This window comes from Microcaecilia unicolor, chromosome 2, assembly GCF_901765095.1.
Source record: "Microcaecilia unicolor chromosome 2, aMicUni1.1, whole genome shotgun sequence".
In the NCBI taxonomy this organism is placed as follows: Eukaryota; Metazoa; Chordata; class Amphibia; order Gymnophiona; family Siphonopidae; genus Microcaecilia; species Microcaecilia unicolor.
The window spans coordinates 50,092,152-50,119,378 of NC_044032.1; the positions used below are offsets into that span (position 1 = coordinate 50,092,152).

General features: G+C 48.6%; 1 protein-coding gene across 1 annotated transcript in view; it reads right to left on the reverse strand.

The window, feature by feature from the left end:
* The window catches only part of CTIF (cap binding complex dependent translation initiation factor), a 531,105-nt gene that overhangs the window by 421,433 nt on the left and 82,445 nt on the right, over nt 1–27,227 (reverse strand). Inside the window, exon 3 of the mRNA XM_030192931.1 lies at nt 5,877–5,957. Within this exon, the coding sequence (XP_030048791.1) occupies nt 5,877–5,957 (81 nt within the window). The remainder of the gene's footprint in view (nt 1–5,876; nt 5,958–27,227) is intronic.

Consider the following 27,227-nt stretch of genomic DNA (forward strand, 5'->3'; position numbering starts at 1 on the left):
TAAAAAAGTCTTTAGTAGCTTACAAAGGGGTCCTTTTACCAAGGTCCCTGTGATGGCGTCAGTGCACAGGTTTGCCACGTGCCGAGGTCCCCCTTTTACTGCAGCAAGTAAAAGGAGGGTTTTTTTTTGTTTTTTTTAAAAGAACAAAACGGCCATGCAAGTAGTTTAGCAGTTGCCACGGGGCCATTTCCTGAAGGAACCCTTACCGCCTCCTGTTCAGAAATGGCATGTTGCACACACCAGAACTACCACCTGGCTTAGAGACTCTAGCACAGGAAACAAGCACGCCAAAGATTAGCAGAAATACAATGCTAATGTAGTCAAAAGGATGTTAATGACGTCACTTCCTTTTCCCTCCCAATAATCAGAGAACAGCGCAAAAAAAAAAAAAAAAAAGGCGCCTTACCCCTGAAAAAATAACACCAGCTCAGAGTAGGGTGTTTGAAGAGAGGATTTCTCATGATTCTTTCATTAAAACCTGCTGGGTTTTATATCATTTGGAAGCAGAAAGAAGCCTATGCAAGGCCCTAAGAACAGGTAGCGAGAGACGAATGTGTGCACGTCAGAGCAAACCCAAAAACGAAAGCACACATTGGCGCATGTAGCCCCGTGCAGGACGTAAGGCATCAGAAACAAATGATCACAAAACGAAGGCGCCGGAGTCGACCAGTGCTGAAGAAGACTCTTCGGCTGGCGGGGATTGGGGACCCCCGCCAGCAAACAAGCTACCTGATGCGGCGGCGGGGGGGGGGGGGGGGGGCAAAGTGGCGGGGAGGGGGGTCAGCAGCGGAAGGCGGCTAAACAGTGCCCCCCTCCCGCCGAGGTCTGGCTACGCCCCTGGTGCAAACACTGCAGAGTGCTCCTCTGACAAGCTACAGCTGTTCCAGACCTCCCGTAAAATTTCTCTCCTTAAAAGGTAGGTGGGCTTTTCTGTGTATCGCTCGAAACGCACATTTACATATTTAGCACATAATATTTTAGCATATGATTCACGTTGGCTGCTATGGCAAAACAGAAAAGGGCTCGCAGAACCCTTTGTGCATTACTCGCCGACTACTGTGCATGCTAAACCGGCTACAACCAGTTAAAAATTGCACATTGCTGCCCTGGTATGTTTTGTGCATCGGGGCCAGAGAGAAGTCGGCAATCCTTGAGGACGCATAGGCCCAGGAGCCACTTATACAGTTTTATTAGGCATGAGAATCCATGTTACCGTGAATACAGGATTCACGAAGGGCTCACCACCCGTTGATTACAGGGGGATAATAAAGCGTATTGCAAGCATACATTAAACAAGGTTTGATTCACTTTAGGAAATAAGTCCCTTAGCCAGTTTGCATAATACATTTGGATACTGTCTGGGTCTTGCCAACGGTGCCCTGTAATTTCACTGCAGTGTGTTGGCTGGCTGGCTGGCTCTGAAAATCCGGCATCCATGGAAACCTGCAGATCAAATGACTTTGAAAACAGCTGTGTGTATACCTTGCACTCAGCATTTAACAACTACAGCTAAGGCAGGGGTTTATCATCTGTGTTATCACAACATTTCTGGTTGCTGAAGCCTTACTTATGGAAATCCAAACTTGTTTTAATTGATAGAGTTCTATAGTTTGGGATCTGTAATTTTTAAACAAAAAAGTGGCAGGCTATAAAACCATGAATTAAATTAAATTAAATCTCCCGGATAAGCAGAGTCCCAACATGAAACGGAACGGTCTGGTGTGGCAAAAAGCTTACAGAAGCAGTTTAATCTTAATGTTAAACTCAATGCAGTCAATTGGCCTAAATTGTTGCTTTGCTATTTTGAAATACTTATATTCAGTGTGTTAAATGCAAGTGAAGAAAGCATTATTGCTTCAAGATGTTGTCAAAGGAAGAACGCTACTGCAAAGCCTGGTTCCAGAGAAAGGAGGTATCAAGTGATCTCAAAGGCTCACACATTAGCTACATCTTTTCGTTTCTCTCAGGAAAGATTCTCTGTAGATTTTAAAAGCTAAAAGCAGCAAGAGAAACGATGAAATCTGAGTGAGCACGCAAGAAGCATTAAAAAAATGACTACAGTGCTTTGTAAAAATAAGAACAAGTTGTGTAAAGAAATGAACATCAGAGATAAAAACTTAAGAAGCGATACTGCAAATTGGAGTCAGGATTACAGAGAGAATACTGAGGAAGTGAGAGCAGGGAAAGGTTTGCATATTAAGAGCCTTTAAGAAATCAAAGCCAAAAGGCAAGGTGGGATACCAAGAGCACACAGAAAGGGGAAGGAAAGGGAATGGGACTTGATAAACCGCCTTTCTGTGGTTTTTGCAACTACATTCAAGGCAGTTTACATAGTATATACAGGTACTTATTTGTACCTGAGGCAATGGAGGGTTAAGTGACTTGCCCAGAGTCACAAGGAGCTGCAGTGGGGATCGAACCCAGTTCCCCAGGATCAAAGTCCGCTGCACTAAAGGCCCAACCATGCTTTTCCAAAGAAAACCTCTGATCGGACAGAAAGCTTCCCTATAAACCCAAATCCAGAACGGGGGAGGGGGGGGTACTATCATGACCCACTGTGACTCATGCCCACACCCCGACTCACTTCCTGATTCCGGAGTGGGGGATGCCAGGGTCGGCCCCATGGCCCTTCCTGGGGGTCTTGGGTCTTTCCACTGGGCAGTGGGTCAGCTGTGCTGCTTCCTCCTTCACCCCGGCTACTACAGGCTCCCCGTCCCTAGGCACACACATATGCTGCAACTCAAATTTTCAAGGGCCGGTGGCACGACATTCCCCAAAGCACCCGGCAATGACATCACTAGCCAGGGCATATTTAGAGGCAGCTCTGGACTTTCTGGTGCTGCCTTCACAACAGAACCTCTTGTCTGTTGCCATGTCTCCAGCCTAGCCTTGCCTCATCTCCAGCCAAGCATCCGACTGTCCTTGCCTCTCCTCCAAGTCCTGATCCATCAGACCTTCCCCAAAGGGGCCCTTTTCAGAGCCACCACCAGGTCCTGCTTCAGTTGAGCCTGTCTCTCAGAGTTCCTCTCTAGTTAGCCTGGTTCTCCTAGGCATGTCTCGTCTGCCACTAATCAAGGACACTTTGCCTGCAAGTTGGGTCCCTATGTTCCCCGACTGCGGTCCAAGGGCTCACCAACTCTAGACTTTGCGCCTTCTGTCTCGCTGCACCCTACGCCTGGAATAAACTTCCTGAGCCCCTACGTCTTGCCCCATCCTTGGCCACCTTTAAATCTAGACTGAAAGCCCACCTCTTTAGCTTTTGACTCGTAACCACTCGCCTCCACCTACCCTCCTCTCCTCCTTCCTGTACACATTGATTTGATTACTTTATTTCTTGTCTATTAGATTGTAAGCTCTTTGAGCAGGGACTGTCTTTCTTCTATGTTTGTGCAGCGCTGCGTACGCCTTGTAGCGCTATAGAAATGCTAAATAGTAGTAGTAGTAGTCTCTTGTAACCAGAGCTAATATTGTGATGTCATAATGCCTCAGTCCACCAATAAGAGCCAACCTCATCAGTGATGTCACAATGGCTTGATTGTCCTATACTTGGCTCACTTTTATTACATAGCTCTTTGAGCAGGGACTGTCTTTCTTCTATGTTTGTGCAGCGCTGCGTACGCCTTGTAGCGCTATAGAAATGCTAAATAGTAGCACCAGCCTAGAACCATGATGACATCTATGTTAAAAGTAAATAAATATTCAACTGTAAAAGGAAGGAAGGGAAAAAAAATATCATAATAGCCAGAACCCTAACAGTAATTTAGATTTATGTAACACTTTTCATTCCGACAGGACCCTTCAGCACTAAATCACTCTGATGCATCTGCAGACAGCTGCCTCCCAGATAAAGAAAACAGAACATCATATCATCAAAAAAAAAAACTCAGCGCAAATACCAAGTTTGATAAATCACTGACAAAATCTTTACAGCTGGTACTGCTAGAAACTACATCACACACAGCTATTCAGAGTTTCCCCGAGGAAATGATCTTGAACTTCAAATTTCTCTTCTGGGCCAACTAGCTCACTTGGATTAAAAAATATCCCTACCCCAGAGGATCATTACACAAGATAAATTACCAAGGTCTAAATTCATATATTTTACTTGACAATATTTCAATCTCTGCCTCAAGACCTTTCTTCAGGTATACAGCAGAACTGCAAAATGCTTTACTCTGTCAATATACTGCATACTCAGTGTTGGACATTTTTCATGTCACAAGAAATGAGCACATAACATAAACATTGCCATACTGGGACAAACTGAAGGTCCATCAAGCCCTGTATCCTGTTTCCAACAGAGGACAATTTAGGTCACAAGTATGTGGCAAGATCTCAGAACAGTAAAATAGATTTTATGCTGAAGCAACACACCTAATGTAAGAGAACGTTTTATATTTTTAACCTCTAATCACGACACAATTTTCAATGTACCCTTAACACAGACCACATCAGTATTCATGATGTGCCTCTGTGCAACATAGCCTGGGACTCACTGGAGGCAGGCAGAATCTCAACGGCAGAAAAAAAGATTCATGTTTTTCACCTACACAGTGGGGTTCTACAGCCTATGATGCTGCCATGGGACTAGCAAAATAAGGTAATAGCTTTCTTCCAAGATGCAGACTAAGGAGGAGTCTTCACTTCTGCCAGCCCTCGAAAACAAGAAATATATGCTCATGTTCCTCTAGTGGGGGTCATGAAAACCCAAAGATCTAAATTACTGAAAAATCTAAGCATCTGCTGGTCAATATTCAAAACAGTGGCATAGCTACGTGGGGCCGGGGGGGGCGGCCTGGGCCCCCGTAGATTTGGCCCTGGACACCCCTGCCGAGGACCCTCTCGACCCCCCCTCCCGCCGCCAACCCACCGTCGCCTGTCTTTGCTGGCAGGGGACCCCAGCCCCCGCCAGCCGAGGTCCTCTTCTTTCCGCAAAAAGCTTCCTTCTGTTTCTGACGTCCTGCGCGTACAACGTGCAGGACATCAGACTCACAGAACGGAGCCTTGCAGATCAGCTGGAAACAGAAGGAAGCCTTGCGCGGGAAGAAAAGGACCTTGGCTGGTGGGGGTTGGGGTCCCCCGCCAGCAAAGGTAGGCGACGGCGGGTTGGCGGCGGGGGGGGGGGGTCGAGAGGGTCGACGGCGGAGGGGTTGGCAATGTCGGGGGGGGGTCGTCGTTGGCGCCGGGGGGGGGGCTAAAATGTGCCCCCTCACCTCGGGCTCTGGACCCCCCCTCCCGCCGGTCTGGCTACGACCTTGATTCAAAACAAATTATTTGGCCGTTGACCGGTTAAATCACTTGCTACCCACTAATTTTCAGTGGCACTTAACCATTTATCACTGCAGAAAACTAGCAGTTAGCACCTAAGTGAAAACTGACTAGTAGCGCTATAGAAATGATAAGTAGTAGTAGTGTATACTCAGCCCTTAACCAGCCAGGGTAATCGCGTAAATGGGACTGCACAAAACAAGTCCTATCTTTGTTTGCTAACCTATAGCTACTTCTGAATAACCACTTAACCGGCCATGTTAAACCAGATATACAACGCCAAAGCCCGGACAAGGCCTGGCATCGAATATCCAGGAATAATGCTGCCAATTGAATTTCGATCCCCCTAGTATTCACAGGCACAATGAAATTGCTAGGAACTTCTCTTCCAAAGGCACGACCCACACACACCAAGATACCATTGGAAGCTCCATTCTTTAGCAGACGTGTGCCCAAGTTACATCACATATTGCTTTATTTCCAAAAATCTTTACCATGTCACCACTTCCCTGCAAACTTCAACTGAAATCTTGCAGGCAGGTCAAGGATCCAACCATTCATATCTGGGGCTTAAAGGCTTGCCTGAAAGTGTCAAATAAATGCCTTACCTTGATGTGAGAGTTGGAGGAGACTTTCCCCTTGGACGAGGAACAGCTGCCATCTAACTGCTCACTGCAGTCCACTGCCCACTAAAGAAGGGATTAAAAAGACATCGTGTTATATATAACCAGCAGATAATGGGAGTATTGTGTCCAAAAATTCAGTTAGCAATAGTCTCTCATTCAAACTGCTCACGGGAGGATTGAATACATCTGCTGCATATGGACAAGGGTCAAATCACGAGGTACAAAGGACACCATCAGATCATTTAGGTGACTTCCACATCACAGGGGTGATTTTAAAAGCCTTTTTGGTGCAAAAGTGGGCCCTTATAAAACTGTCCAATGGACATTTACCGTATTTTTCGGACTATAAGACGCACCGGACCATAAGACGCACCTAGGTTTTAGAGGAGGGAAATAGGAAAAAAAAAAATTTCCTTTTTCCCTCCTCTAAAACCTAGGTGCTCCGGTGCGTCTTGTCCGAGTTCGGGATCGCCCTCCCCTACTCACGTCACGCGATGTTCCCTGGTGGTCTAGTGACGTCGGGGCAGGAAAGAGCCCCCTCTTTCCTGCCCAGCGCGCTGCTCTCCGTCCTCCTGTATGCTGCCTGACGGTCTCTGCGAGATTCAAAATGGCCGCCGAGACTTCAATTCTCGGCGGCTATTTTGAATCTCGCCGAGACCGTCAGGCAGCATACAGGAGGACGGAGAGCAGCGCGCTGGGCAGGAAAGAGGGGGCTCTTTCCTGCCCCGACGTCACTAGACCACCAGGGAACATCGCGTGACGTGAGTAGGGGAGGGCGATCCCGAACTCGGACCTCGCTACCTTCGGACTATAAGATGCACCCCCCATTTTCCTCCCAAATTTTGGGGGAAAAAAGTGCGTCTTATAGTCCGAAAAATACGGTATACAGTATTGGGGTAATTCTGTACAGGCTGATTGAAGTTAGGTGCCTTAATTGTGTGTGCTAAGCACAAATCCTGTTAACAGCAATAAACTGCTTTTTTATAAGAACATAAGCGTTGCCATACTGGGATAGACTGAAGGTCCATCCAGCCCAGCATCCCATTTCCAAGAGTGGCCGATCCAGGTTACAACTACCTGGCAAGATTCCAAAAACAGTACAAAGCGAATGCTACATACCTGTAGAAGGTATTCTCCGAGGACAGCAGGCTGATTGTTCTCACTGATGGGTGACGTCCACGGCAGCCCCTCCAATCGGAATCTTCACTAGCAAAGTCCTTTGCTAGTCCTCGCGCGCACCGCGCATGCGCGGCCGTCTTCCCGCCCGAAACCGGCTCGAGCCGGCCAGTCCAGTATGTAGCAAGACAATACAAGGGAAGACACAACTCCAAAGGGGAGGCGGGCGGGTTTGTGAGAACAATCAGCCTGCTGTCCTCGGAGAATACCTTCTACAGGTATGTAGCATTCGCTTTCTCAGAGGACAAGCAGGCTGCTTGTTCTCACTGATGGGGTATCCCTAGCCCCCAGGCTCACTCAAAACAACAACCATGGTCAATTGGGCCTCGCAACGGCGAGGACATAACTGAGATTGACCTAAAAAATTTACCAACTAACTGAGAGTGCAGCCTGGAACAGAACAAACAGGGCCCTCGGGGGGTGGAGTTGGATCCTAAAGCCCAAACAGGTTCTGAAGAACTGACTGCCCGAACCGACTGTCGCGTCGGGTATCCTGCTGCAGGCAGTAATGAGATGTGAATGTGTGGACAGATGACCACGTCGCAGCTTTGCAAATTTCTTCAATAGAGGCTGACTTCAAGTGGGCTACCGACGCAGCCATGGCTCTAACATTATGAGCCGTGACATGACCCTCAAGAGCCAGCCCCACCTGGGCGTAAGTGAAGGAAATGCAATCTGCTAGCCAATTGGATATGGTGCGTTTCCCCACAGCCACTCCCCTCCTATTGGGATCAAAAGAAACAAACAATTGGGCGGACTGTCTGTTGGGCTGTGTCCGCTCCAAATAGAAGGCCAATGCTCTCTTGCAGTCCAATGTGTGCAGCTGACGTTCAGCAGGGCAGGAATGAGGACGGGGAAAGAATGTTGGCAAGACAATTGACTGGTTCAGATGGAACTCCGACACGACCTTTGGCAAGAACTTAGGGTGAGTGCGGAGGACTACTCTGTTATGATGAAATTTGGTGTAAGGGGCCTGGGCTACCAGGGCCTGAAGCTCACTGACTCTACGAGCTGAAGTAACTGCCACCAAGAAAATGACCTTCCAGGTCAAGTACTTCAGATGGCAGGAATTCAGTGGCTCAAAAGGAGGTTTCATCAGCTGGGTGAGAACGACATTGAGATCCCATGACACTGTAGGAGGCTTGACAGGGGGCTTTGACAAAAGCAAACCTCTCATGAAGCGAACAACTAAAGGCTGTCCTGAGATCGGCTTACCTTCCACACGGTAATGGTATGCACTGATTGCACTAAGGTGAACCCTTACAGAGTTGGTCTTGAGACCAGACTCAGACAAGTGCAGAAGGTATTCAAGCAGGGTCTGTGTAGGACAAGAGCGAGGATCTAGGGCCTTGCTGTCACACCAGACGGCAAACCTCCTCCATAAAAAGAAGTAACTCCTCTTAGTGGACTCTTTCCTGGAAGCAAGCAAGATGCGGGAGACACCCTCTGACAGACCCAAAGAGGCAAAGTCTACGCTCTCAACATCCAGGCCGTGAGAGCCAGGGACCGGAGGCTGGGATGCAGAAGAGCCCCTTCGTCCTGCGTGATGAGGGTCGGAAAACACTCCAATCTCCACGGTTCTTCGGAGGATAACTCCAGAAGAAGAGGGAACCAGATCTGACACGGCCAAAAAGGAGCAATCAGAATCATGGTGACTCGGTCTTGCTTGAGTTTCAACAAAGTCTTCCCCACCAGAGGAATGGGAGGATAAGCATACAGCAGGCCCTCCCCCCAATCCAGGAGGAAGGCATCCGATGCCAGTCTGCCGGGGGCCTGAAGCCTGGAACAGAACTGAGGGACTTTGTGGTTCGCTCGAGATGCGAAGAGATCCACCAAGGGGGTGCCCCACGCTTGGAAGATCTGGCGCACCACTCGGGAGTTGAGCGACCACTCGTGAGGTTGCATAATCCTGCTCAGTCTGTCGGCCAGACTGTTGTTTACGCCTGCCAGATATGTGGCCTGGAGCCCCATGCCGTGACGGCGAGCCCAGAGCCACATGCTGACGGCTTCCTGACACAGGGGGCGAGATCCGGTGCCCCCCTGCTTGTTGACATAGTACATGGCAACCTGGTTGTCTGTCTGAATTTGGATAATTTGGTGGGACAGCCGATCTCTGAAAGCCTTCAGAGCGTTCCAGATCTCTCGCAACTCCAGGAGATTGATCTGTAGACCGCGTTCCTGGAGGGACCAGCTTCCTTGGGTGTGAAGCCCATCGACATGAGCTCCCCATCCCAGGAGAGACGCATCCGTGGTCAGCACTTTTTGTGGCTGAGGAATTTGGAAAGGACGTCCCAGAGTCAAATTGGACCAAATCGTCCACCAATACAGGGATTCGAGAAAACTCGTGGACAGGTGGATCACGTCTTCTAGATCCCCAGCAGCCTGAAACCACTGAGAAGCTAGGGTCCATTGAGCAGATCTCATGTGAAGGCGGGCCATGGGAGTCACATGAACTGTGGAGGCCATGTGGCCCAGCAATCTCAACATCTGCCGAGCTGTGATCTGCTGGGACGTTCGCACCCGCGAGACGAGGGACAATAAGTTGTTGGCTCTCGTCTCTGGGAGATAGGCGCGAGCCGTCCGAGAATCCAGCAGAGCTCCTATGAATTCGAGTCTCTGTGCTGGGAGAAGATGGGACTTTGGGTAATTTATCACAAACCCCAGTAGCTCCAGGAGGCGAATAGTCATCTGCATGGACTGCAGGGCTCCTGCCTCGGACGTGTTCTTCACCAGCCAATCGTCGAGATATGGGAACACGTGCACCCCCAGCCTGCGAAGTGCCGCTGCTACTACAGCCAGGCACTTTGTGAACACCCTGGGCGCAGAGGCGAGCCCAAAGGGTAGCACACAGTACTGGAAGTGACGTGTGCCCAGCTGAAATCGCAGATACTGTCTGTGAGCTGGCAGTATCGGGATGTGTGTGTAGGCATCCTTCAAGTCCAGAGAGCATAGCCAATCGTTTTCCTGAATCATGGGAAGTAGGGTGCCCAGGGAAAGCATCCTGAACTTTTCTTTGACCAGATATTTGTTCAGGGCCCTTAGGTCTAGGATGGGACGCATCCCCCCTGTTTTCTTTTCCACAGGAAGTACCTGGAATAGAATCCCAGCCCTTCTTGCCCGGATGGCACGGGCTCGACCGCATTGGCGCTGAGAAGGGCGGAGAGTTCCTCTGCAAGTACCTGCTTGTGCTGGAAGCTGTAAGACTGAGCTCCCGGTGGACAATTTGGAGGTTTTGAGGCCAAATTGAGGGTGTATCCTTGCCGGACTATTTGCAGAACCCACTGATCGGAGGTTATGAGAGGCCACCTTTGGTGAAAAGCTTTCAACCTCCCTCCGACTGGCAGGTCGCCCGGCACTGACACTTGGATGTCGGCTATGCTCTGCTGGAGCCAGTCAAAAGCTCGCCCCTTGCTTTTGCTGGGGAGCCGCGGGGCCTTGCTGAGGCGCACGCTGCTGACGAGAGCGAGCGCGCTGGGGCTTAGCCTGGGCCGCAGGCTGTCGAGAAGGAGGATTGTACCTACGCTTGCCAGAAGAGTAGGGAACAGTCCTCCTTCCCCCAAAAAATCTTCTACCTGTAGAGGTAGATGCTGAAGGCTGCCGGCGGGAGAACTTGTCGAATGCGGTATCCCGCTGGTGGAGATGCTCTACCACCTGCTCGACCTTCTCTCCAAAAATATTGTCCGCACGGCAAGGCGAGTCCGCAATCCGCTGCTGGAGTCTATTCTCCAGGTCGGAGGCACGCAGCCATGAGAGCCTGCGCATCACCACACCTTGAGCAGCGGCCCTGGACGCAACATCAAAGGTGTCATACACCCCTCTGGCCAGGAATTTTCTGCACGCCTTCTGCTGCCTGACCACCTCCTGAAAAGGCTTGGCTTGCTCAGGGGGGAGAGCATCAACCAAGCCCGCCAACTGCCGCACATTATTCCGCATGTGTATGCTCGTGTAGAGCTGGTAAGACTGGATTTTGGCCACGAGCATAGAGGAATGGTAGGCCTTCCTCCCAAAGGAGTCTAAGGTTCTAGAGTCTGCCCGGGGGCGCCGAAGCATGCTCCCTAGAACTCTTAGCCTTCTTTAGGGCCAGATCCACAACTCCAGAGTCGTGAGGCAACTGAGTGCGCATCAGCTCTGGGTCCCCATGGATCCGGTACTGGGACTCGATCTTCTTGAGGATGTGGGGATTACTTAGTGGCTTGGTCCAGTTCGCAAGCAATGTCTTTTTCAGGACATGGTGCAAGGGAACAGTGGACGCTTCCTTAGGTGGAGAAGGATAGTCCAGGAGCTCAAACATTTCAGCCCTGGGCTCGTCCTCCACAACCACCGGGAAGGGGATGGCCGTAGACATCTCCCGGACAAAGGAAGCAAAAGACAGACTCTCGGGAGGAGAAAGCTGTCTCTCAGGAGAGGGAGTGGGATCGGAAGGAAGACCCTCAGACTCCTCGTCAGAGAAATATCTGGGGTCTTCTTCCTCTTCCCACGAGGCCTCACCCTCGGTGTCAGACACAAGTTCACGGACCTGTGTCTGCAACCTCGCCCGGCTCGACTCCGTGCAGCCACGTCCACGATGGGGGCGTCGAGAGGTAGACTCCCTCGCCCGCATCGGCGAAGCTCCCTCCGCCGACGTAGTCGGGGAGCCCTCCTGGGAGGTGGCCGCAGTCGGCACCGCACGCGGTACCGACGTCGGAGACCTCACCCCGGGCGATGGGCCAGCCGGCGCCACACTCGACGGTACCGGAGGCGCAAGCACCGCCGGTACCGGAGGGGTAGGGCGCAACAGCTCTCCCAGAATCTCTGGGAGAATGGCCCGGAGGCTCTCGTTCAGAGCGGCTGCAGAGAAAGGCATGGAGGCCGATGCAGGCGTCGACGTCAGAACCTGTTCCGGGCGTGGAGGCTGTTCCGGGCTGTCCAGAGTGGAGCGCATCGACACCTCCTGAACAGAGGGTGAGCGGTCCTCTCGGTGCCGATGCCTGCTGGGTGCTGACTCCCTCGGCGACCCAGAGCTCTCGGTGCCGACGCGGGGAGGAGACCGGTGTCGATGCTTCTTCGACTTCTTCCGAAGAATGTCACCGGAGCTCCCCGGCACCGACGAGGAGGACGTAGAATCCATCCGTCGCTTCCTCGGGGCCGAGGTCGAAGCAGGTCGATCCCGGGGGGGCTGTACCGCAGGAGCCCTCAGGGTAGGGGGAGACCCACCCGAAGGCTCACCGCCACCAGCAGGGGAAAGGACAGCCCTCACCTGCACTCCTGACGATGCACCACCGTCCGACGACATCAGCAGACGAGGTCCCGGTACCACCAACGCCGATGCAGCTATCCGATGTCTCGGCGCCGATGCAGAGGGCCGATGCCTCGATGCACTCGATGCACTGGCGGCCGAGGATGAAGGTCTGGACGCTGACGACGTCGATGCACTCGATGACCCCGGTGCCGATGCCGACGAAGAGCCCGAGAACAAAACGTTCCACTAGGCCAATCTCGCTACCTGAGTCCGCCTTTGTAACAGGGAACACAGGCTACAATTCTGAGGACGGTGCTCGGCCCCCAGACACTGAAGACACGAAGAGTGTCTATCAGTGAGCGAGATTACCCGGGCGCACTGGGTGCACTTCTTGAAGCCGCTGGAAGGCTTCGATGTCATGGGCGGAAAAATCACGCCGGCGAAATCAAAATCTGAAATGACGAATTTGAGCACCAAAACTTTGAGGGAGAAAAAATCTCGACCGAGGCCGAAAAGAGGCCTACCCCGACGACGAAAGAAAACTTACCGGGGCAAAGACTGGAAGTACGGGAAGGGGCAAACGAAACCCAAGGGGGTTTGCGGAGCACTTTCCGAACGAATTTAAACCTTTTCCGAAGAAAAAACACGTCGATTTGAACAACGGACGCGCGAGGTCGACTCTCCGGGGCTCGACACGGCAAAAACACAGCCGTACCGAGTGCGGACGAAAGAAGACTGGCCGGCTCGAGCCGGTTTCGGGCGGGAAGACGGCCGCGCATGCGCGGTGCGCGCGGGCGCGCGAGGACTAGCAAAGGACTTTGCTAGTGAAGATTCCGATTGGAGGGGCTGCCGTGGACGTCACCCATCAGTGAGAACAAGCAGCCTGCTTGTCCTCGGAGAATATATTTTATGCTGCTTATTCTAGAAATAAGTATTTATTTACAGAATACTAGCATATGTCTGCAGTTATGAACGTAACTAATGCTACCTCTATGGCAGGCATAAGCACACGTGCCTAAATGCAGCAGTTACATACAGTGGTGGAAATAAGTATTTGATCCCTTGCTGATTTTGTAAGTTTGCCCACTGACAAAGACATGAGCAGCCCATAATTGAAGGGTAGGTTATTGGTAACAGTGAGAGATAGCACATCACAAATTAAATCCGGAAAATCACATTGTGGAAAGTATATGAATTTATTTGCATTCTGCAGAGGGAAATAAGTATTTGATCCCCCACCAACCAGTAAGAGATCTGGCCCCTACAGACCAGGTAGATGCTCCAAATCAACTCGTTACCTACATGACAGACAGCTGTCGGCAATGGTCACCTGTATGAAAGACACCTGTCCACAGACTCAGTGAATCAGTCAGACTCTAACCTCTACAAAATGGCCAAGAGCAAGGAGCTGTCTAAGGATGTCAGGGACAAGATCATACACCTGCACAAGGCTGGAATGGGCTACAAAACCATCAGTAAGACGCTGGGCGAGAAGGAGACAACTGTTGGTGCCATAGTAAGAAAATGGAAGAAGTACAAAATGACTGTCAATCGACAAAGATCTGGGGCTCCATGCAAAATCTCACCTCGTGGGGTATCCTTGATCATGAGGAAGGTTAGAAATCAGCCTACAACTACAAGGGGGGAACTTGTCAATGATCTCAAGGCAGCTGGGACCACTGTCACCACGAAAACCATTGGTAACACATTACGACATAACGGATTGCAATCCTGCAGTGCCCGCAAGGTCCCCCTGCTCCGGAAGGCACATGTGACGGCCCGTCTGAAGTTTGCCAGTGAACACCTGGATGATGCCGAGAGTGATTGGGAGAAGGTGCTGTGGTCAGATGAGACAAAAATTGAGCTCTTTGGCATGAACTCAACTCGCCGTGTTTGGAGGAAGAGAAATGCTGCCTATGACCCAAAGAACACCGTCCCCACTGTCAAGCATGGAGGTGGAAATGTTATGTTTTGGGGGTGTTTCTCTGCTAAGGGCACAGGACTACTTCACCGCATCAATGGGAGAATGGATGGGGCCATGTACCGTACAATTCTGAGTGACAACCTCCTTCCCTCCGCCAGGGCCTTAAAAATGGGTCGTGGCTGGGTCTTCCAGCACGACAATGACCCAAAACATACAGCCAAGGCAACAAAGGAGTGGCTCAGGAAGAAGCACATTAGGGTCATGGAGTGGCCTAGCCAGTCACCAGACCTTAATCCCATTGAAAACTTATGGAGGGAGCTGAAGCTGCGAGTTGCCAAGCGACAGCCCAGAACTCTTAATGATTTAGAGATGATCTGCAAAGAGGAGTGGACCAAAATTCCTCCTGACATGTGTGCAAACCTCATCATCAACTACAGAAGACGTCTGACCGCTGTGCTTGCCAACAAGGGTTTTGCCACCAAGTATTAGGTCTTGTTTGCCAGAGGGATTAAATACTTATTTCCCTCTGCAGAATGCAAATAAATTCATATACTTTCCACAATGTGATTTTCCGGATTTAATTTGTGATGTGCTATCTCTCACTGTTACCAATAACCTACCCTTCAATTATGGGCTGCTCATGTCTTTGTCAGTGGGCAAACTTACAAAATCAGCAAGGGATCAAATACTTATTTCCACCACTGTATATAACTGACAGTACTCTACAAGTCTAGCATGTCACTGTGTGGATTGCCCCTCCGACATCTATGTTACACACCACAGCACTTAGGCACTAACAGGCAGATGATCAAAAGCCAGCACTAGAGGCTGTTAGCGCCATACTAGCGCCGGATTTTGCTACCGCCCCATGATCAGAGCCTTCAAGCGCGTGAAACAACGCGCTCGAGGGCTCTTAGCGCAAGTAGCATGCAAACGCATGCCAAACAGGGCTCTTCGCGCAAGTAGCTTGCAAATGCATGCTAATCAGCGCTTAACGCATTCATCCCCAATGATCAGCGTCCAGCGCGCCAAAGATTGGGTCGCTGGCTGCGACAAACCCTACGCCAGCTCTGAGCTGGCATTAGGGTTTGCAGATCATTGGGGAGGAATGGTGAGACCTGTCCAGCATGCACTTGCATGCTGGCAGGCCCCCATTCCCCCCTGCAGCAAACCTGCCAGCGAGGGCAGTTGAGGACATCCAAAATTTGGACGTTTCTGTGAAGGGGCAGTAGAGGACATCCAAAATTGGATGTTTCTATGAGAAACATCCAATTTTGGATGTCCTTAACTGCCCATTGCAGAAATGTCCAAATTTTGGACGTCCTCAACTGCCCCGTCGCTATACCTCCGACACCCCCTTGAAATTTGGCCGTCCCTGCAACAGTGAAGTTGAGGACAGCCATGTTTCGATTTAAAGTTGGGCGTCCTTCTCTCTTCATTGGTCTCCAGCCCAGACCTGTCAAACAAGTGCGGGAGGATTGTGCTGAGCGCATGCTCAGGCACAATACTCCTTGCACCTCTACCCCATGAGCAGAGATAATTGCGCTGCTTAAATTTGCATGCATTATCTCTGATCACAGGTCTAATAGCGCCCCGGGCTGTTCCAGCGCTATTTTTAGAGCGCTGTTTGGAACAGCGCGGGGCTTTTGATCATCTGCCTGTAACAGAAAAGCACCTAGATGCAGTCACACACACCTGCAAATTAGGGCCAATTAGTGCCTATTAACTCCAATAATCACTGATTATTGGTTATTGGTGTTCACTCACACCTAACTAGGCAAGTTGTGCGCTTAACAAGCAATATTCAACATGTGCACACAATATTGCATGCCAATTGCAAAAATGTGCGTGAAAGATTATCAACTATTGTGTTCAATTCTGGTCGCCGCATCTCAAAAAAAGATATAGTGGAATTAGAAAAGGTGCAGAGAAGGGTGACAAAAATGATAAAGGGGATGGGACGACTTCCCTATGAGGAAAGGATAAAGCGGCTAGGGCTGTTCATCTTGGAGAAAAGACGGCTGAGGGGAGATATGATAGAGGTTTATAAAATAATGAGTGGAGTTGAACAGGTAGATGTGAAGCGTCTGTTCACGCTTTCCAAAAATACTAGGACTAGGGGGGATTGCGATGAAGCTACAATGTAGTAAATTTAAAACAAATCGGAGAAACTTTTTCTTCACTCAACGTGTAATTAAACTCTAGAATTCGTTGCCAGAAAATGTGGTAAGGGCAGTTAGCTTAGCAGAGTTTATAAAAGATTTGGACGGCTTCCTAAAGGAAAAGTCCATAGACCATTATTAAATTGGACTTGGGGAAAATATTTCTGGGATAAGTAGCATAAAATAAAATGTTTTGTACTTTTTGGGGGATCTTGCCAGGTATTTGTGACCTGGATTGGCCACTGTTGGAAACAGGATGCTGGGCTGGATGGATCTTTGGTCTGTCCCAGCATGGCAATACTTATCTATATAAAAGGCACCACTGAAGCCTCCGGCCGGAAGTGTGAAGCGCCAGAGATATCCGGTTTCCCCATGAGTGAAGGAAAACAGCACAGCAGGAAATCCCACGAAACAGTGAAGGACTCAGAGGGGGGAGGGGAGAGAGATGCCCTCACTCTCTCTGTAACAAAAACACAGAACAGCAGGACACAACACTGAAGGACTGGACTCGGAGGGGGAGGGAGAGAGAGAGAGGGCAGAGGGCAGGGACACACACACTCCCACATGCACACTCTGAAGAAAACCTTGCTAGCCCCCCCCCCCTTTCATTTGCATCAGAAACAGGGTTTTTTTACTAGTGTACTTATGAATGAGGGTGGCAAGACCTCAAAACAAGAAACGCTATTGATTAAGTTACAAATACAGCAGGAAAGAGGATTGTTTCGGAAATCACATGTAGACCAAACCCTGACAAATATGGATAAGACAAAGTGAACTTAAGTTTAAATTATTTATATTCCACTTTAAACCAAAGTGAAGTACAACATAAAACAATTAAAAAAACAACAAAACTCAAAATCAACACACAACAGAAAAATAAATATCTGCATGATCTACTTCTGCTCACCTCACTGCAGTACATAAAAATATCAAAATGACCAGCTCTTGCTCATTCCTATGCCAGTGGTTCCCAAACCTGTCCTGGGGGCTCCCCAGCCAATCAGGTTTTCAGGATATGCACAATGAATATTCATGAGAGATTTGAATGTAGTACTTTCACTGCACGCAAATCTCTCTCAGGAACAGTACTGAGGGCAAGATGCACTAAAGTCCTCGTTAGAACCGTTCCATACCGAATTCCATAGCGAATCGGTAGGGAACGGCTATGCATCAAGAAAAGGGAATGCAAATGAGCTACTCGTTGTAGCTCACTTGCATTCTCTATTCCATCGTAAAACTGTCGGCCAATCGGCCAGTCAAGCATGCGCAGAGCAGCAAAGCGTTATGCTGTCTGCTCTGCGTATGTCAAATACACTGCCCGAAGACACCGCTCACCCCCATTTTTCAATCAGCTGATATCGGAGAGTGCAGTTGAAAGCGTCCATCACAAAAATAGCCTTCCATTTTGGCCATTATTCACACCCAAATAATAAAAACGTCTTTTTTGACCGTGCTTCAGTCAGCTGAGAGACCTGGAAGTCTCTGAGCCAATCACAGCGCGTTTAGCTCGCTGACTGAAGCACGGCCAAAAAAGTTTTTATTATTTGGGTGGCCAAAATGGAAGGCTATTTTGGTGATGGAGCTTTCAACTGCACTCTCCGATATCAGCTGATTGAAAAACGGGGGGTGAGCGGCGCGGCGTCTTCGGCGGCGTATATGACATGCGTAATTGACAGTTTTTCAATCCAGCGCAGCCCCAATGAGAGGTACTACCTCTCGTTAGATTTTCCGGCGCTTTCCACCGTTAAGGCAATCGGAAAAGGTTAGTGCATGTCATTACAACACTAGTAAAAAAGGCCCGTTTCTGAAACCAATGAAACGGGCGCTAGCATGTGGCTTTTTTTGTGTGTGTGTGTGTATGTGTCACAGAGTTATTGTGTGTGTGTGTGTGTGTGTGTGTGTGTGTGTGTGTGTGTGAGGGTGCGGTGTGTGTGCAGGTTGTTGTGTGTCTTTTTTTGTTTTGTTTTTTGCTTGGGGGTTGGGGGATGTGCTGTGCTGTCCTTGGTTGCTGTTTGCTGCTGGCTGGGTCGCTGGCAGCTTGTCCTGTTCGCCCACGTCCCAGATGGTGACGGGCACGTTGTTTTCCGGCTCCTCTGACTCCATGTCAAGCGATCCCAAATATAGTCTGTGCAATAGGCCCTCTGGCACTCTTCAGTACTGGCATTAGGCATTTAAAAATTTCTCTCCCCCCCCCCCCCCCGGTCTATTTTTGCACATACCCATAGCAGGAATATTCTTCTCTCGTTCCAGCGGTGGCTCTGTGCTCTCCGTGCTGCACAGATATTGAGCCATTCTGCTGGGGAATGCCCCTCCCTTATTGTCATGTAGTTTCCTCTGATTGGTCTGTCTTATGTTGCCTAGTGTTGCCTGGGAACGGTGTTGTGATGGTCCTTTGTGTTTCAGAATGTTGAGGGTGTTTTTTATAATTGGTCCATCATGCGAGGGCGGGGCAGAGAGACATGGTCAGTGTTGTGGCTTCACCACCATGAATCCATGAACCCTTCAGGGAGAGACTGAGTGACTTCAGAACGTTGTCTTCAGAACGTTGAGGGTGAGTTTTATTATAGTAGATGGTTTCTGCACAATTTGCTCATCTGCATTCCGTTTTCGTTAGCTGCCACTGGCGTCGGAAAAAAAGTATTTAGTGCACGCCAGGGTTTACTACTTGCTCGTTAAGGGCTCATTAAGGGCTCGTTAAGTTTAGTGCATCTGGCCCTTAATCCCACATTTAACAGAGCATATAGATGCCTAAACTATGCCACTTAAAATAGCTAAATTTATGCAAAATATAAGACCTGAGATATGAGCGTTCACTTCACAACACAAAAGCAAAAACCAGATGTATAAATGAAAGCTCATACCAGCCCACCATAGACTCCGAGGAATCTTGTATGAAATTTATAGTGCATTTGTTATTCATATTCGGTTTCAAATTATTTCGACAAATATAAATATAGTTGGTGCATTATTCAGGGTTCGTGCTACATTCCTCCTCCTGACAGTTATTTTGAAACACAGGGGGTCCCTAGCCCTTGCCGGGGTTTGGCGAGTGCTATTACAAATATTAAAGACTGCTGTTGGAGCCATAGTTACAGAAGTTCGTCCTTCAAGTGAAGTTAAGTTTTTTAGACTTCTTATTTTGAGTGCACGCTTATTTGGAATGTTAGGGGTTTTTTTTCCTTTGTTTATATATTTTTTTGTATCAGTCTGGAAATCACATGGGATGTGAACTGTGGTTTTGAAATTGTTTGGGGTGCAACTGGTTTTTGAAGTACTGGTTTTTCCTCCCTGTGAGGGGGAGGGGGGGGTGTTCTACTACAGTTTTTCCAGTTCCTACCGAAGTCTACGATAACAGCCCACAAAGGGGTTTTGTGAAAAGTCTAAGACTCTCCCCAGGAAGTTGAGGCTTTCTTTACTTAAAGCAGTAAAATCTTAAGGTTTACCCCCATGTCCTTTCATCTGTGTTAGAGAACAAAACATTTTTTGACGTTTTGTAGTAGCATTCAGGGTCAAATAGATTTGAATAGTCGGGTACAGCTCTGTGTAGATTACTTGTGCATATGAGTCAAGAATGATCTGTTCCCTTTTTGTATGTGAAGTTTGAAAAACGTTTAGAACTAAAAACAAACAAACAAAAAAAAAAAGCCACCACAGAGAATCTCTTCTATCAACTGGATAGCCACATAGAGAGAGAGAGAGAGAGAGAGAGAGAATACACCTCGGTTTTACTGTCTACCTTTGAGCACCTAATAATGCATTCAGGAAGTGAGGAGTGTTTCCTTTTCTAATCTTTCCAAAAACTGTAGTTTCGGTCCATCAGTTTCCTCCCACTTCTTTGGGTTTCCTACAAAATTAGAACCAGGTTCTATTGGCCTATGGAACCATGAGCCATCATTTGCAGCTCCTCCTCCTACTCCATGCCCCTTCCTTTGCACTGAGTTTTTGGCTCACTCTGAAGCCCATGTGTGCATCTTAAAATCTGACCAGTAAGTGGTAGTGTTGCACAATAACTTTTGGCAGGCATAAATGCACGCTAAACTAGTATTCTGTAAAGCTCATTCCGCGCAGAGCGTCCTTTGCAGAATACTAATTTAGCGCCAATTATATGGCGCCTGAGTGCCATTTACTGAATTCCTCCACCCCCCACCCCACCCCCCCGTGGCTAAGTATGTGTCATCAAATCATGGCTATTTACATGTACTCCAACATAAATCTAATTTAGCACCCCCCTCCCCTGTGTGCTATCATATAGGAAAAAATGCATGGTTACTGTTTCCTGACCCAACAGATCTTGTAATCTATGTCCAAGTATTCAGACATGATTAAGGTCACAGAGCAAGCGGTGACGCAGGAAAAAGGACAGCAGAGTATTTCCAGCTTTGTTCTCAAGGCAGTGGTTCCCAAACCTGGTCCTGAAGGCACCCCAGACAGTCCGGTTTTCAGGATATCCACAATGAATATTCATGAGATAGATTTGCATGCAGTGGAAATACTCATTGTGGGTATCCTGAAAACCGGACTGGCTGGGATTCCTCCAGGACCAGGTTTTGGAACCACTGCTCTAAGGCCATACTGTACTGACCCCCTGGACTGAAGGCTCATTGTTCTTCAGATCCTATCATGGGATTGCTCTGGCCCTGTCATCCTATTATGAGATTAAACATAAGCGTCAGCTCTGCAGGCACAATGCGTGACCTGATTTATTATACTTGGTGTTCCACTTTACACAAATGCATCAAAGCGTGTTACAATAAAACAGAAAAAAAAAAATAAAACATTCAGTGAAAATAAAACACTGATTTACTAGACAATATTTACCACATTTCTGAAGAAATTCACCCAAGGCCGTGAACAGCAAGAATAAGCCAGACATAGGCAATAAACAATTACAGCCATAAAACTATTCAAATCACGGTACACAGTATGACAGTGTCAACACAATATACTATAAAACATCTTAATAGATAGCAAACAGAGATAGAACATATAAACAGATAAGGGTGACGTAAGGAAAAATTGCACATACACCAGAAAACAACAAATACAATTTACCAGAACAGCCCCAATATTGAGCAAACTTCTTTACTGGTCCAGATAAGGGTACATAAGAGTAGCCATACTGGGTCAGACCAATTGTCCATCTAGACCGGTATCCTGCTTTCCAAACAGTGGCCAAACCAGGTCACAAGTACCTGGCAGAAACCCTATATATATTACCAATTGTATCTGTACTCTGACATGGCATGTCATAACGGAAATGATAAGACACATTGAGCCTGCAAATAGGTGGGAAAATGTGGGATACAAATGCAATCCTATATAATAATTCTCACCTCCAACGTTCTAATGTGCCTGGTACCGTGGCTCCCTCGGAGGTGGTCAGCTAGGCAGTTCAGAATGCACTGATGTCAGTGATGTCACTGACAGCTGATTCCAAGGCAAGGGGAGGAGTGTTTCCCTACTCCTCCCCCTGCCTTGGAAACAGCTGTCAGTGTCCCCCCCCCCTCGGCGCAACACCCAAGCCCCTCCGCCCCGGCGCAGCACCCAAGCCCCTACCCCCCCTCGACGCATCACCCAAGACCCTCCCCCCGACGCATCACCAAAGCCCCTACCCCCCTCTCGGGCACATCAACTCCCTCGCCACCCGCAGCTGCCAATACTAACGCTGTCTGGCCGCTGCTGCTTCTCCTCTGGAGCAGCAGCGGCACAAAAAGAAAAAAGCCAAAAAAAGATTTTTAACCTGAAACGTGGCTCCATAGACAGCCATCTGGCATTGGCTGGGGAGGGTCGCTGGACATGGGTGGCTGCAGGGGGGGGCAGGGAAGAGGGAGGTGGGGAGGGGGTCCTGAGACCAGATGGGTGGCTGCAGGGGAGGGCAGGGGCGACAGAAGGGACACTGCAGGGGGGGCAGAGGGAGAGGAGGGTCACTGGACATGGGTGGCTACAGGGGGGGCAGGGGAGAGAGGTGGGTCGCTGGACATAGGTGGCTGCAGGGGGGCAGGGGAGAGGAGGGTCACTGGACATGGGTGGCTGCAGGGGAAGAGGAGGGTTGGTGGGGAGGGGGTCCTGAGACCAGATGGGTGGCTGCAGGGGGGGCAGGGGAGACAGGAAGGACGCTGCAGGGGGGGGTGGATTACCTTGCTAGTGCCCGTTTCATTGCCTACCGAAACAGGCCTTTTATACTAGTAAATAAATAAATTGTGGCAAGATTCCATACTACAAATCCCAGGTTATTCTTGGTTGAATTTAACACCCACTATAATATTGGAGACCTGGCTCTAATCAGTGCAAGAGCCGGGAAACTACAGTATTTACTAGTGATGGCTGGGAACACTACTACTACTAACAACACTACTAACAAAAAAAAAAATAGGAGAACAGGATGAAGGTGAAGGGGGATAGACTCAGGAGTAATCTAAGGAAATATTTCTTTACGGCAGTGTTCCCCAAGTCCGGTCCTGGAGTACCCCCTTGCATGAAAGACTTGCATATAATAGAGGCAGTGTATGCAAATCAAGTTCATGCACTGTGGACACATCCTGAAAACCTGACTGGCAAGGAGTACTCCAGGAGTGGACGGGAAACACTGCTTTAGGGAAAGAGTGGTGGATCTGTGGACAGCCTCCCAGTGGAAGCGGTGAAGATGACGACTGTCACATATTTCGTGCTCTCCTTCCTCTCGCCACCTGGTGGCCAGATCTGGTGGCTGCAATGAACTGTCTGGTTATTGTCACCCATTCCAGATTTTAGGCTTGTCCGGTCCAGATCTTCCAGACGGCCAGAATTGCTCTGTTTGTTTGAACCTGCACAGCACCTGTAGTTGCCTGTTGATTGCTGCATCTGAGCCTCAGCTGCTGCTGGGACTATTAGCTATTCTGAAATCTTTCTGCTTTGCCTTTGCATCGCCTAAGGCCCTGAGGTTTATCGGTGTGCTGTGTGCACGTCTGCCTAATCTGGTTTTATTGTATTGATTCTTGCCTGAGATTCTTGTCTGTTCTAGTTAGTCTGTGTGTGGTTTGTTTGCTAGTCCTGTCTCTGGGTTATAGTTTTGTGTTTAGTCTTTGCCTGTTTGTGTCTTTGTGGCTGCTCTGCAGCTTTCAGTTCTGTGTCTTGTTTTCAGTGTTTTGTTCCCTGTTTTAGTGGCTGCTTGCAGCTTTCAGTCCTGCCCTTTAGCTTATCCCTTCCTTGCCCTGCTGTCCCGGTATGTTCCTTTCCCCTCTGACTCTCAGTCCTGGTTCAGCCTAATGGGTATCCAGTCCTGCCTTGCCCAGTAAGTCCTGCCGGCCACCTGCAGCCAGGGGTTCAACTCCTGGTGAAAGGCAGGCCATGCGCAGGTGAAGGTTAAGTGTGCCTGCTCTGCTTGTTCCAGCTTGTTTGCCTCTGCTGCAACTCTAGTCCGGGGTTCCAGTCCTGTTCTGCCTAGTCTCCAGTGTGGGGTGGTTTTGCCTGCCACTGCCGCTCCTCGGCAGTGGCCCAAGGGCTCACAAACCCAGTTCCAGTTTTGAAAACGTGACAACGACTATCTGAATTCAAGAAAGTATGTAAACATAGAGGATCTCTATGCATATGTTTATTAAACTTAATGTACCGCTTAAACTATACAGTGCACATGGAGAGACTTCCTGTAGATTCGTGGGGACAGAGATTCAAGCAAAGATTCCTTAAGCTTTGGACACACTTTTTGGACATTTACACCGCGGGTTCATTCTACTATCTTAAACGATCTGGAGACTTAGTTTTCTTGGTCGTTGTTTCGAACCAGATGATCTGAATCTTACTGTGTTGGGATGGGGGGGAGGGGTTCTATTTTGGGGGGGTTTGTATGGGATTGAAGCTTTGTATTAGTGCATTGATGTCATCCGATGTTTCGCTTTTTTTTCTTTGCTGTTCTTATTGGTTCTTTTGTTTGGGAAATATTAATAAACATATTCAAACAAACTATACAGTGAAAAGCGGTTTACATCTTAATAAAATAATTCATTAAAATCAATTTAGAGAACAGCAAAAAAAAAAAAAAATGATAGGAAAGCCTGTCCCAGACAAAAGCCACACTTAACCCCACACACACTTCCTAATTAAGGGGCCCTTTTTCCTAAGCTGCGGTAGGGCTAACATGCGGGTAGCGAAAGCTAAATCGACACTACTGCCGAAGTAGTGCAGGCATCCTGCAGTAGTTCTGAAGTTAGCACTCACTGTTTCCCAGGCTACAAAATACATTTTCTACTTTCTACCACAAGGGGGCGTTCCAACGGGTAATCAGCAGCGCGGCCACATTAATGGACACTGCCTGATTACCGCACGAGTAGTGCGTGAGCCAGTGGCGTAGCTACGTGGGGCCACGGGGGCCTGGGCCCCCGTAGATTTGGCCCTAGACCCCCCCCCCTGCCGATGACCCTCTCGACCCCCCCCTCCCGCCACCAACCCTCCCCCCGCCACTGGCTACCTTTGCTGGCAGGGGACCCCAACCCCGCCAGCCGAGGTCCTCTTCTTCCAGCGCAAGGCTTCGTCGACGAGAACACCATTTGTGCACCTGTCTGCTTCAACCTCTCTCCCAGAGCTATGAAGTCACTTGATACGTTCAGAGGGGTACTTAGAAGTACCATTTGTGCCAACATGGATGAGCAGTATTGGATAATAGTCATTAGGCTTGATGAGTCTTGGCAAGCTCTCTAACACTGGCAGACAGCACTCCTCTCAGAATATCATGGACACCTCTGTACCCCCTCAGAAGACAATCGCCAACCACCAAGATTTGGGTGCAGATCTTTATAGAATGACATGCAGCAGATTTGTGTGTAAATCCAAATTAGCGTCAATTAATATCAATAATTGCTTAACAGCTAATTATTAATTGCTCATTAACTCATTTATTTGTGCGCAGATCTCAGGATCGTGTCCAAATTTGGACGCTATTTATAGAATCCAGGCAGTAGAGCTTAGCAGCTGGTGTGGATGGGCAGACCGGACAAGCTTTCTAGTCTTTATTTACTAGACGAACGCAAACCCGAGGTAATCATGATCTGCAGACAACATGTAGAAACAGCAGCAGATCACCAGGAGCTGACAAGAACGTCGCTTTATTAAAATCACATTTAAAAGACCCATTCACTTTATGTGATTTTAATAAAGCGACGTTCTTGTCAGCTCCTGGTGATCTGCCGTTTCTATATTTGTGGTCTTTATTGAGTGACATTTTCTGTTTCTATGTAATGCTTTCCTTTAACGTTCTCATTCGGCGAGTTGGGAAAATGGTGTCAAACTATTTTTAAGCTGCCCAGTGAACTGCCAACTATCATATTATACACTTCTAAAAACTGCTTGGCTGTGCGGCTGGGCTCGTGTTCCACTCTACTGCTTGAAAGGGCCAGCACACACCACTAATGAAATGTACGATCAAGGAAGATTTACAGTGCAGAAGCAACCCCTTATCAAACTAAGCTATTTTGCTTTTCTTCATTACCGTCCGAAGCCCTCCTGCTGGTGTCATTAACACTGCATTATGGGAGACAGGCCAGACACCTGGCCACAACGTTTCTCTGGGGTATAAGTGTGAGAGGTCAGTATAACAAAGCAAAATTAAGATTAAATGAAAAAAGTCATTTATCTCTGCAGTCTAGGATTGCTTTCTGGCTGGCTAACGACCCAACCTCTATTACAGAGCTGCGTGCCCCATCTGCCTCAAGCCAGCTACCAGCGGATCATACAATTGCTGCTGTCCAGAAACAGCTTTGAATTTATCTGCCTTGGCAAGATGGAAGGCTTAAATGGCTGCAGCTGCCATCTGAAGCTATGAAACTGCAGACTGATAAATGATGTAAACTGACATTATATACAGCTGAGCCGTCTCTCCCCAGTTATGACAGTACCAGGCAGAACAAAGGATACATAAGCTCAGCTAGATTACAATGGTTGGCCAACAGTGAGAGCAGAGATCCTCAAGAGATGAGAATTATAGCCAAAGGGGAACCTTCAAATCGCATCAGGCATGAGCTTTACTCTCTGGCATTTATGTTCCCAAGTTTACACACAGCTTAGTACAGCTTCTGTGCACAATTTATTATGCAACCATGGGTGCCCTATTTTCAAATGAGCTGCACGAACAGCCTTAAACTGAAGTCAACACATAGCTCATTTAAATCCAATGGTAATGACGGAGTTAGCTATTGAGCAGATAGCCCGAGTTTTATGTTAGCATCTAGAACTGCTCCCATCTCTTTCCCAAACTCTTTGCATACAGTTTGACAAGAGGTTATCATTAAAGCCACTGACAAAGTGCTAGATTAGAACTTCACATAACAATTTGTTTTGTTTTTGTTACATTTGTACCCCGCGCTTTCCCACTCATGGCAGGCTCAATGTGGCTTACATGGGGCAATGGAAGGTTAAGTGACTTGCCCAGAGTCACAAGGAGCTGCCTGTGCCTGAAGTGGGAATCGAACTCAGTTCCTCAGTTCCCCAGGACCAAAGTCCACCACCCTAACCACTAGGCCACTCCTCCACTGTTGCTACTATTTGAGATTCTACATGGAATGTTGCTATTCCACTAGCAACATTCCATGTAGAAGTCGGCCCTTGCAGATCACCGGTTGCGCAGGCTTCTACATAGAATGTTGCTAGTGGAATAGCAACATTCCATGTAGAATCTCCAATAGTAGCAACATTCCAAGTAGAATCTCCAACAGTATCTATTTTATTTTTGTTACATTTGTACCCTGCACTTTCCCACTCATGGCAGGCTCAATGCGGCTTACATGGGGCAATGGAGGGTTAAGTGACTTCCCAGAGTCACAAGCAGCTGCCTGTGCCTGAAGTGGGAATCGAACTCAGTTCCTCAGTTCCCCAGGACCAAAGTC